We start from the raw sequence: 12179 nt of genomic DNA, 5'->3' as shown, positions 1-12179 counted from the left end.
GAGGAGGCGAACGATAAAAGAGCCATACATCAACAATTTGGTGATGGTTGGGTTTGAAGCATCACTCACTAATATCGTGACATCATCCTGAATCGTGAACTATTTATGAAAAGTCTACAATCAATACAGCACTTTCGAAATGACATAATCCACCCCAAAATGCTAGGTGTGCATGCGCAGAACACCCGGGAAACTGACATGTTTGTGGTGAAATAAATTGCAATATGTGTCTGGGATAAGGATCTTTACGTGGAATGGCTCACCAAGCTTCTGAAAGAAACGGCGGGGGGGGGGGGGGGGGGGGGAATCTGAGAGAAAGGGCTCGGACAAATCGCTATCAGTGAATGGTCTGTGTCTGCATTAGCTTCTTCTGAATACAGATGAGGACATATTTTGGCTTGTGCATGTACAAGGTAAGTTTAAAATTGTGGTTTTTACTATTAATTGTGTTGGTAGAGGGGTGGGTGTGGATTGGGAGCTGTATGGGCTGCGAGGGCCGCGACATATATATACATATATATATATTTTTTTTTTTTGGGGGGGGTGAGAATTGAGAACGTGAGAATTTTTTGGGGAACGTGAGAATTATATTAGATTTTTGCATCTATTGCTGTGTGTGTGTGTGTGTGTGTGTGTGTGTGTGTGTGTGTGTGTTATATCCATGTCCTTCACGAGAATGTACTGGCACTAAATGGTATGAACCCTGCAACACAAGGAACAACTCTTTATTTTCATTTATTTATTTATTATTTTAATGTTAACCCTTTGAACCTTAGTGGTCATTTTACCAGCCGCTATACAAACCTACCGGCGCCACATGCTCTTGTTTACAAACATATCATGAGCAACTTCCTGAAGGATTAGCGGCTCCGTTATATTTCACCTAACTTTGGTCTGCATCGCCACCAATTGCTCAGGAAGTGTGGGGGAGGTTTTTGCTGCGTGCACGCTTTGATACACACACCAGTCAGCCCATCCTTGTGCACACGTCGAAGTGCATGATCTGCGGAAGTAGTAGCACAATATTCATGAAAATATTCGAAGATTTCTCGTGAAAAATCGTTCCAAAATGAGTGAATTTGGGTGAATGAATGAGTTTGGGTTAAAAAAAACAAAAACGAAATATATGAGTAAGCATGGGTGCAAGTTCTGAAGCACACTCCAAGACATGAGGAGGAATGTCATATTGTCCGTAAAATTATGCGACTCATTTAAATGCTGAAAATTATGTTTAAAAGACTTTCAATTACGCATTTTGCGCTATCATCGGCAGTTAAAAGTAACAAGCAAGCAACACCCACTCACTGTAAACACACACGCAGCACATGCACAAAAGGCCTCGTTTAGCATTCATACGCCATTTTGAAAGTCATGTATTGGGTGGAATGGAATAACAAGAGTTGTAAGTAAATTTGGATACCCTGTAAGCAGAAAATTATAAGACATTGTTAATTATAATCTACAGACTTGGTATTTAATATGGAATATATTTTTTTTCTTGACTTAGGTTTACTTTCTGAACTCGGTATATCAATCTGGTGAGTTTCTTTTACGCTTCGGTGATTTCTTTGTTAAAAGAACCACGTCACTGATTGTCTGTCGCAGCAAGAAGTCAATAACAGGATTATATCACAGGTGGCGTGACAAAATGTACGGACAGGTACATTTGACGATTGGCTTCACAATCGGGTATACAAGGGTTGTTGCGTTCTGTATTAGTGGAAAACAACTGCTGCACATCGACAAAAGTTATTGCCACTTCCCCTGGAGATGGTCCGTCAACTCGACAATGCTGTTTGTCATTTAGTGGTGGCTTTACGAAATTCCAGCATGAAACAGTGTGCTATTGCTCGGCAGTATGGCATCACTCAAGCTCAGGTGTCAAAGATCCTGAAACGAAATGCTCAGAGGGGTGTCCCTACTCCAATACCGAGGTCAGGACGTCCCCGCAGAACCACAAGGAGGGATGATCGCCAGCTGCACTCGTTAGTCCGCAATGGCCGTACCAAGTCAGCTAATCGGCTTAGGGCTGAGTGGCAGCAACTGACAAATGTGCCTGTATCCAGAAGGCCAGTCAACCAACGACTGGTTCAAGCAGGCTATCGTGCCAGGCTTCCCCTGAGAAAGCCACGTCCGACCAGACAACACCGCCAGCGCCAATTGCAGTGGGCCAGAGAGCACCGTCAATGGCAGCCAGGACACTGGAATCACGTGATCTTCAGTGACAAGTCTAGATATCTGGTCTATCGTCAATATGGCCGCGTCCGAGTGCGCAGACAAGTGCATGAAGCCTACAATGAAGATTGCATAGTGCCAAGAGTCCAAGCTGGAGGTGTTGGGGTGACCGTTTGGGCTGCTTTTCATGCAGGGGGCAAAACTGACATGGTTGTTCTGAATGGAAACCTGAACCAGTTCAAGCACAGGGCCATTCTGGAAGAAACATTGCTTCCATTTGTTCGTGCGGCCTTTCGAGGAAACTTTGCCTTCCAAGATGACTATGCACGGCCTCATCGTGCTCGCATGATCCAACACTTTCTTGCTGACCATGGTGTAGACTGTAGAGCATATGGAGTGGCCTGCCATGTCCCCGGATATGAATCAGATAGAGAACTTGTGGGCAGAATTAACGCGTCAAATCGACAACTTGGACCAGCAGCCTGCCTCTGTGTGTGAATTGCAGCAGGCTATTGTAACTGCATGGCAAGCGATTCCTGTCCAAACCTTGGCAAATCTCGTGAACAGCATGCCTCAACGTGTACGTGCTCTCCTGAATGCTCGTGGGGGTTAAACGAAGTACTGAACTGTAATTTTTCTGTCCGTAATCCCAGTCGTAATTTAACTTTTGTTTTTGTTAAAAAAAATTTTTGGCTAATGTGCAAAATAAAGAGATACTTCTGGAAAACGTACAGAAGTTTAACACAGTACTGTCCGTGAATTGAGTTCGATATCAATTTACATCACTTTCAAGGATCAATTTATTTGCTTCGAAATGTCAAATGTGGTTTTTGTTTCTTTTAAAGGTCACATTAACAAAATATAGAATAATTTCAACATAATTCCAATGAACTTTTGGTTCCAAGTCATCTTGAAAAGTAAGTTCACCCCCACAAAAAAAATATTCCATATTAAATGCCAAGTCTGTATATACAGGATATTGTTACGTGGAAGGGGGAGGGGGTGGTTTCCATAGCTCGACTGAAAAGAATAGCATGGTCCATGTGATTCGCATCGTGTACATTTACTCTTGTGAACAGGAAAAATGGCAGATTCAGTTGTCTTGTAAAACGTAATGCTGAGTAGGCAGCGCAAGTAATTTATACATGCACTGTATAGTCAGGGTGAAGTTGTGTAGCGTAAACCCTCCTGTTTGAAAGGTGAGGCAAGGTGAGGCAAGGTGGAAGGTTTGTGAAAATGGTGCAAAGAAAAACTCGTCGGACCATTATTAACTGTCGGCATGTGTGTAGGCCATGGCAGGAAGATGTGCTGTAGAAGCCTGGAAGGGGTAGCACACCACTTGAAGAGGTTATGTCACTGAAACTTTTGTCTCAACATCAGCCATGATCTTTCTTGGCAGATCATATATTACTCAAGATGGCCTCAAAAGCCAGCTGCTGACTGGGCATCCTTCATTGTGCAAGGTATCAGGTGTACCGGAAAGTAATGTCGTTTTTTAAGCTGTGTCTTCATCTTTTAAAAACGACATTACTTTCCGGTACACCTAATATTTCCTTGGCCAGTTTGAACTTTTGACAACCGACAATGCCGTCATTCACAGCTTGATGGGGTACTGCTCTCCCCTTTGGGCTTGCCCTTGCCTCACACCTTGCCCTAGCCTCACACCTTGCCCTTGCCTCACACCTTGCCCTTGCCTCACACCTTGCCCTTGCCTCACACCTTGCCCTTGCCTCACACCTTGCCCTTGCCTCACACCTTGCCCTTGCCTCACACCTTGCCCTTGCCTCACACCTTGCCCTTCTTAATGCTGTGGAAAGCCATACCCTCAATCATTCGAATCTCCCGCATCGAAGCTGAGTGTCTCGGTCTGTTACTTACATATCACAGGCAAGTTGGAAGCCTCTATTATACCACTTACTTTTTTTATATTCCACCTCTGTACCTTTATTGGCAGATGCATGGTCTGCCAGTAACCCTTCTCTTGATAAACTCTGAAATATGCCAGCTCACTGTTCACCGCCACTTGTGTGTTCCTTTTCTTTTCTCTCGCTTGTGGAATGAACTTGCCCAGCCTGTTCAGTCCCATTCTTCCCATGTTCAGTCCCATTCTTCCCTTGCCCAACATGTTTTTTTTTGTTTTTTTTATACCCTATATTTTCCATGTCCCTTTTAACCTTCAACAAATTACCCCACACTATCCCTGAGGGAAGACGTTTTTCATTTGTTTTACAATGGCGTGAAACTAAACGAACTTCAAGTCCTGCTTCCTCTTCCTCCCATCTGTAAGGACTCGTTTTTTGCTCATATAATATACAGTCACATGAAAAAGTAAGTACACCCCATGTAAAGTTTTGACTTTTTCAACATATTTCAACATACAGCTATTTGATCTTCATTTCAACAATATTGACAGATAAAGGTGATATAATATAACAAATATCATGAAACATTTACATTTTGTAGTCCATTGTATAATTTAAATAAACATAAATGCAAATTTCGCATGTGGAAAAAGTAAGTACACCCTTGGCTCTAATAGGTGGCATTGCCCCCTTTGGCAGAAACAACCTCAGGTAGGCATTTATTATAACTGTCTACCAGTCTCTGACATCGACTAGGAGAAATTTTTGCCCACTTCTCCATGCAGAATTCTTTCAGCTGTGCGATGTTTGAGGGGTTTCTTGCATGCACAGCTTGTTTCAAATCCCCCCACAACATCTCGATGGGATTTAGATCCGGGCTTTGACTTGGCCATTCCAGAACCCTCCATTTCTTTCTTTTCAGCCATTCCTTGGTTGATTTACTAGTATGTTTAGGGTCATTGTCATGTTGCAAGGTCCACCTTCGGTTGAGCTTCAACTTTCCAACAGATGGCCTCACATTATCCTCAAGCACCCTCTGGTACAATGAAGAATTCATAGTGGATTCTATGATGGTGAGCTGCCCAGGTCCTGATGCAGCAAAGCTGCCCCAAACCATATTATTTCCACCACCATGCTTTACAGTTGGTATCAGCTTCTTGTGGTCAAATGCTGTCTTTGGTTTTCGCCAAACATGTCTTCTGTGGCCAAATAGCTCTACCTTTGACTCATCTGTCCAGAGAACATTGTTCCAGAAGTGCTGGTCTTTGCCTTGGTGTTCATTGGCAAACTTTAGTCTTGCCCTGATGTTCTTTCTGGACAGCAAAGGTTTCCTCCTGGCACACCTCCCATGTAGATCAAATTTGTGCAGCCTGTTTCTAATGGTAGACTCGTGCACTTTGACATCAACAGTGGCAAGAGCTACCTGTATGTCCCGTGATGACATTCTGGGGTTCTTAGAGACTTCTTTCAGCATCTTGCGGTCTGCTCTCGGGCTGAACTTGCTGGGGCGACCTGGCCTGAACAAGTTGGCAGTTGCTTGGAATCTTCTCCACTTGTCGATGATCTTCTGGACAGTCGAATGATTGATTTCAAATTGTTTGGAGATCTTTTTAAATCCCTTCCCAGACTCGTAGGCATCGATAACCTTCTTTCTGAAGACCTCAGAGAGCTCTTTTGATCTCGGCATGGTGACACCACACACTTCAACAACAAAGAGCAAACCAAACTAAATGTCTGAGGTTTAAATAAGACAGGGTCCTCCAAGATCCTCTCTAACGATGTTCTAATCATTTTCACCTGAGCTTGTGCACCTGATTCTAATTTTAGGTATTTGAAGTAGTGATAAATGTAGGGGTGTACTTACTTTTTCCACATGCGAAATTTGCATTTATGTTTGTTTAAATTATACAATGGACTACTAAATGTAAATGTTTCATGATATTTGTTATATTATATCACCTTTATCTATCAATATTGTTGAAATGAAGATCAAATAGCTGTATGTTGAAATATGTTGAAAAAGTCAAAACTTTACATGGGTGTGTACTTACTTTTTCACGTGACTGTTATACGAGTTCCCCGACAAGGAACCTAAATGCAGAAAAAGGCTATTCAGATTATCAAGCCTGTCTCATAGTTGCCAACCTACATTTGTTTGGCCATGCCCTATCCTTTTTAAATGCTGAGCATCAAACAAGGAAGAAGCAGCATGTGCCATTTTTAGTCTTTGTTATGACTCGGGTAGGGTTCAAACCACTGACCTCCCAGACTCAAAGTGGATGCTCCAACCAGTAAGACATCGAGAATTGTGTATATTAAAATTTAGAGAATTATGGATACCCCAGGATAGATATGGAATGCGGTGAAACAATAATGCACAAAGTGGTGAGAGGCTAGGAAATGGACAGATAGACAGACACTGATTTTATTTATACATCGATGTGTGAAGTGGTGTGGCCCATGCTTTCATTTCTCTCGCAAACAGCTACAAGAAGACCCAGGAGACGCTTTCCCAGGCCGGCCAGAAAACGACCGCTGCCATTGGTACTGTCAGTTCTGCCATCTCTCGCAAACTAGGGGACATGAAGTGAGTCTTTTAATTATTTACTTTTCTCCTCTCCGCAGTACTGCTCTCCCAAAGGTCTTCACCAAGATTCTATTTTGTTACTTCTTGCTTATTATTTTGTGCAGTATTTGATTTGCTTCTTGCTATTCCATATGTGCACAGTGATGATATTTGCATGGGGTTTTGGCTTAACAAATATTTGCGTTTGCTTTTGGATAATTTGGAAGTTGCATATTATCAACAATTGACATCTGGTGGGATAGATGTTTGACATTTGCTCGTTTTCCGGATGAGGACTTGCAGAAGTAAAATATAACTTTGTCAAAATAATGAAGTTTAATTTACCATGCTATCGTCGGGAAAGTCAAAAACAAAATGTACACGATATGAAAATTCTTTCACTCAGCCTATCCGACTGCATCATCATTTCGAGGGTATTTCAACATTTAATGAGATTGATTGCATGCACAGAAGCAAAAGTTGGAAAACAGATTAATTTATTTGAACTGTAGTTTGTAAGGATCATGGAAACACACACACACACACACACACACACACACACACACACACACACACACACACACACACGATTTTGGCCTAAACAATGAAGAAAATGGCAATATACCAGGATCTCAAAAACCTAGTCAAAATATCCTGGAAGCTGAAGAGCGCCAAAATTGTGCCAGTGATAAATTGGAGCAATGGGAATAATAAAGAAGAGCCTTATGGAGATCTTGTAAACCATCCCTGGGAATATAAACGAACTGCAGTTGGAAGCGGGCCAAGGCTCTGTGACCCTGATAGATCCCTCAGAACAAAACTTTGAGAACAAGAAAACTTCACGGCTATGTCCATCAATCATGTATGACCCTATTTACCAAAACGGATGTGGATAGTTCGAACCCTGAGAGGACTCTGTTCGAACTTCTGAAAGACGCTTAAGAAGATAACGCCGAAGAACACACACACACAGACACAAACGGTTTTTTCACATCTGTTCCTCCCAATTCTACTTATTTATTGACAGCTATTCCAAAACAATGACTGCGACTCCAAAAACATTATATGAAATTTAAATGATTGCTGTATATGATTCTCTCTTGTACTTGCGCGCTCTCTTGTACTTGCGCTCTCTTGTACTTGCGCTCTCTTGTACTTGCGCTCTCTCTTGTACTTGCGCTCTCTCTTGTACTTGCGCTCTCTCTTGTACTTGCGCTCTCTCTTGTACTTGCGCTCTCTCTTGTACTTGCGCTCTCTCTTGTACTTGCGCTCTCTCTTGTACTTGCGCTCTCTCTTGTACTTGCGCTCTCTCTTGTACTTGCGCTCTCTCTTGTACTTGCGCTCTCTCTTGTACTTGCGCTCTCTCTTGTACTTGCGCTCTCTCTTGTACTTGCGCTCTCTCTTGTACTTGCGCTCTCTCTTGTACTTGCGCTCTCTCTTGTACTTGCGCTCTCTCTTGTACTTGCGCTCTCTCTTGTACTTGCGCTCTCTCTTGTACTTGCGCTCTCTCTTGTACTTGCGCGCTCTCTTGTACTTGCGCTCTCTCTTGTACTTGCGCGCTCTCTTGTACTTGCGCTCTCTCTTGTACTTGCGCTCTCTCTTGTACTTGCGCTCTCTCTTGTACTTGCGCGCTCTCTTGTACTTGCGCTCTCTCTTGTACTTGCGCTCTCTCTTGTACTTGCGCTCTCTCTTGTACTTGCGCTCTCTCTTGTACTTGCGCTCTCTCTTGTACTTGCGCTCTCTCTTGTACTTGCGCTCTCTCTTGTACTTGCGCTCTCTCTCACACTTACGCTTTTAATCACACAATCGCACTCACTCACTCACGCACTCACTCACTCACGCACTCACTCACGCACGCACTCACTCACTCACGCTTTCTAATGGTAGACTCGTGCACTTTGACATCAACAGTGGCAAGAGCTACCTGTAGGTCTCGTGATGACATTCTGGGGTTCTTAGAGACTTCTTTCAGCATCTTGCGGTCTGCTCTCGGGCTGAACTTGCTGGGGCGACCTGGCCTGAACAAGTTGGCAGTTGCTTGGAATCTTCTCCACTTGTCGATGATCTTCCGGACAGTCGAATGATTGATTTCAAATTGTTTGGAGATCTTTTTAAATCCCTTCCCAGACTCGTAGGCATCGATAACCTTCTTTCTGGTCACACTCACTCACGCACTCTCACGCACTCTCACGCACTCTCACGCACTCTCTCGCACTCTCTTGCACTCACGCACTCTCTCGCACTCACGCACTCTCTCGCACTCACGCACTCTCTCGCACTCACGCACTCTCTCGCACTCACGCACTCTCTCGCACTCACGCACTCTCTCGCACTCACGCACTCACGCACTCTCTCGCACGCACGCACTCTCTCGCACTCACGCACTCTCTCGCACTGTCGCACTCTCTCGCACTCACACTCTCTCGCGCTCTCACTCTCTCTTGCTCTCACACTCACCCTCGCTCTCACACTCTCGCTCTCACACTCTCGCTCTCACACACTCTTGCTCTCGCACAGTCACTCACTCACTCACTCAATCACACTCTCGCTCTCGCACACTCACTCGCTCACATTCTCGCTCTCGTGCACTCACTCACACTCTCACGCATTCGCTCTCGCACTCTCGCACTCGCTGTCGCGCGCACACTCTTGCTCTCATGCACTCACTCTCACTCTCGCGCACTCACTCTCACGCACTCACTCTCGCTCTCGCACACTCACTCTTGCTCTCGCGCACTCACTCTCGCTCTCGCGCACTCACTCTCGCTCTCGCGCACTCGCTCTCGCTCTCGCGCACTCGCTCTCGCTCTCGCGCACTCGCTCTCGCTCTCGCGCACTCGCTCTCGCTCTCGCGCACACTCTCGCTCTCGCGCACTCACTCTCGCTCTTGTGCACTCACTCTCGCTCTCGCTCTCGCACACTCACTCTCGCTCTCGCACTCTCGCTCTCGCACACTCACTCACACTCACACTCACACTCTCGCTCTCACACTCACTCACACTCGCACTCACACTCTCGCTCTCACACTCACTCTCACACTCACTCACACTCTCGCTCTCACTCACTCACACTCTCGCTCTCACTCACTCACACTCTCGCTCTCTCACTCACACTCTCGCTCTCTCACTCACACTCTCGCTCTCACTCACTCACACTCTCGCTCTCACACTCACTCACACTCTCGCTCTCAGACTCTCACACTCTCGCTCTCACACTCTCACACTATCGCTCTCACTGTCACTCTCTCACACACATCACAATGTTGCACACATAATTACACACGCGCACACAGACAGGGCAAACAACAGAGGACTTTAATTCAGACGGACACGGTCGTTGACCTTAGAGACTTTCCCTCCGCCCACTTCCCCTGAATACACTGGGTGTCAGCGGCTCCATCTTGTGGCAGTGATTTTGTCTCTGCACTGTCAACAATCAACAAGGCCCTATTAGGGAGAAATGTCCTCTTCCTCTTATCCTCCCCTTCTGCCCCCCCACTACCCCCCCCCCCTCTCCCACCACCACATGAACCATCACTGGATTCAAACCCATGTGGTTTGTTCGTGCTGTATGCTTTAAATTATGAACGTTAAGTGAGGAAGCAGCACATTTTAGTCTGGTATGGCTTGGACAGGGTATATGAATCGGAGTGCTGACCTCAGGCTCGGAGAAGATGCTCGAACCACAACACAACTGAGTTTTGTAATTCCTCTCATTTCTTTTCCAAACATTGTTCGATATAATAGTCCAGATTTCTGGAAGGGAAAATGTGAGTCGTTGCTGTAATAGTGTAAAAGTTGCACCTCTGACATGTTTATTTGTTGTTCCTGAAAATTTGGGCTGGTATGGTATTACATACATAACAGGATACAATTCGTTGAGCTTTTAAAATACCCCCCCATTGTTTGATGCTCAACATATTATGATGTGTTTGCTGTGTTGCCATCATTTTATAGCATTGTCAAACTGAGCCATGCTCCCATGCAGGTAAGGGTTATTAAACTTTGTAAACCCTTCCCCTCTCCACAGACCCCCACACACACATCAACCTCATCAATTTTATGACCTCGAACTCCTTGCATGCTCGATGAGAATTTCCTATCCCACAGCTGCTATTCCCTTTGGCTAAATCGCCAACATATTCCTCTGCGGACTTGGGGCTCTAAGTGATGGTCAGTAGAATGACTTGAATTTCGACTTTCCCAGTAAATGCATATTTGCTCCAACAAGTGTAACGCCATCAAATTGACATTTTTGAGACGTTCAATTTGGTGTCGCAGCTCAATTTTTTTCAATTTTGATGAGCCCCCCCCCCCCCCCCCCGCCGAGCCGCGTATCAAAAAACAAACAAACAATTGTTCTGGTTTTTGTCTATTTCTAGTTGCTGTACGTTCCCCCTACCCTCCTGCCTCCCCATCCCCAAAGAAAATGTATTCCCTTGGGTATAAGCTGAATAAATGAGTCGCTTTGTGCATGGAAAGAAAGCTTTCATGTTGTCAGCTCTCACCCTTCTGTTGGGTTCCTTTCCTGATGTGATTGTGCTGTGCCCTTCCTGTTTCTCTCCTTTTCTATGCCTACCTACCTACCTACCTACTTACTTACTCAACTGTATGCTGCAGAACTCGCTCCATTAGGTACAGTGCATGGTACAGTGCATGTGTTACACGCTACACAGGTAGCATTGCAATGAAGAGGATGGAGGAAGTGTGCGGGGATGGAGTGGTTGTAGAAAGCAGGAAGAACAGAGATTGGGGGGGTGTTCTGGTGTAAAGAAAAATTTATCGGTCTTTACTCTTTATCAACAATCTGTTGCCTGCTTCGCTGTCATTTCGTTTTGTGATGTACAAGCAGATGTTGAACAGCCCATTTTTTGAGGAACTCATTGGATGTCTTGACAAATTCCAAAGTCTTCGCAAGAGCTTCCGTTTGGTTTCTCCATGCATCTGGGCAAAGGGCCACTTTTGGTAACGCAAGCAATATAAACCAAATGCAACAATGAATCCCAGTCCAGCACACATTCGATAGAAGGATCCGATGAACCTGTGATGCGAGTTTGCAAATTGCCGTTCCCCACCATGCAGCCGTCGCCACGCCGTGCACTCGGATTCCCGGAGCCCACTCCAAATTCTCCAACCCCGGATGGCATCATGCCAGTTTTCTTCTCTCAAAGCCCGAGATTTAGTGTCGATTTATCCGCGTCCCAAGCTTAGTGTACTGGCACTTTCACCGACAGGTTCTTCTTAATTGGTACAAGAGCCTCAAAAAGGGATGTTATCAGTAAAGCTTTGCTTCTCTTCGGTGAATTTGTTTCACTACCTTTCATAACCATTATCAAATCTGTTGTAGCAATTACTTGGCTGGCTTTTTACATATCTTTATCCTGTCTCTTGATCCACTAACCCGTTTGTTTCGTCCTTTCAAATGCTTCCGCTCCAGCTACGCATCGATGCGACAGTCTATTAGCATGCCTGTCATGAGGTGAGGTGAACTCGTCTCTGTAACCTCTGAAAATGCATACACCGATCGGTCATGTCTGAATGGTTTGTGCGTTACGATCACAAATTCTTGTGCCATTA

General features: G+C 44.9%; 1 protein-coding gene across 5 annotated transcripts in view; it reads left to right on the top strand.

Annotated features, from left to right (window-relative positions):
- The window catches only part of LOC137421765 (tumor protein D52), a 259164-nt gene that overhangs the window by 240150 nt on the left and 6835 nt on the right, over nt 1–12179 (top strand). For 4 of the 5 annotated variants that reach the window (XM_078773325.1, XM_068108139.2, XM_078773324.1 and 1 more), the window contains exon 4: nt 6523–6624. In XM_078773325.1, the coding sequence (XP_078629451.1) occupies nt 6523–6624 (102 nt within the window). Of the gene's footprint in view, nt 1–6522; nt 6629–12179 lie in introns of those variants that run through there. The other variant, XM_078773326.1, reaches the window with a different exon arrangement.

This window comes from Myxine glutinosa, chromosome 2 (genome assembly GCF_964187855.1).
Source record: "Myxine glutinosa chromosome 2, kmMyxGlut1.1, whole genome shotgun sequence".
Lineage (NCBI taxonomy): Eukaryota > Metazoa > Chordata > Myxini > Myxiniformes > Myxinidae > Myxine > Myxine glutinosa.
This window is presented reverse-complemented; position numbering and strand designations above follow the sequence as displayed.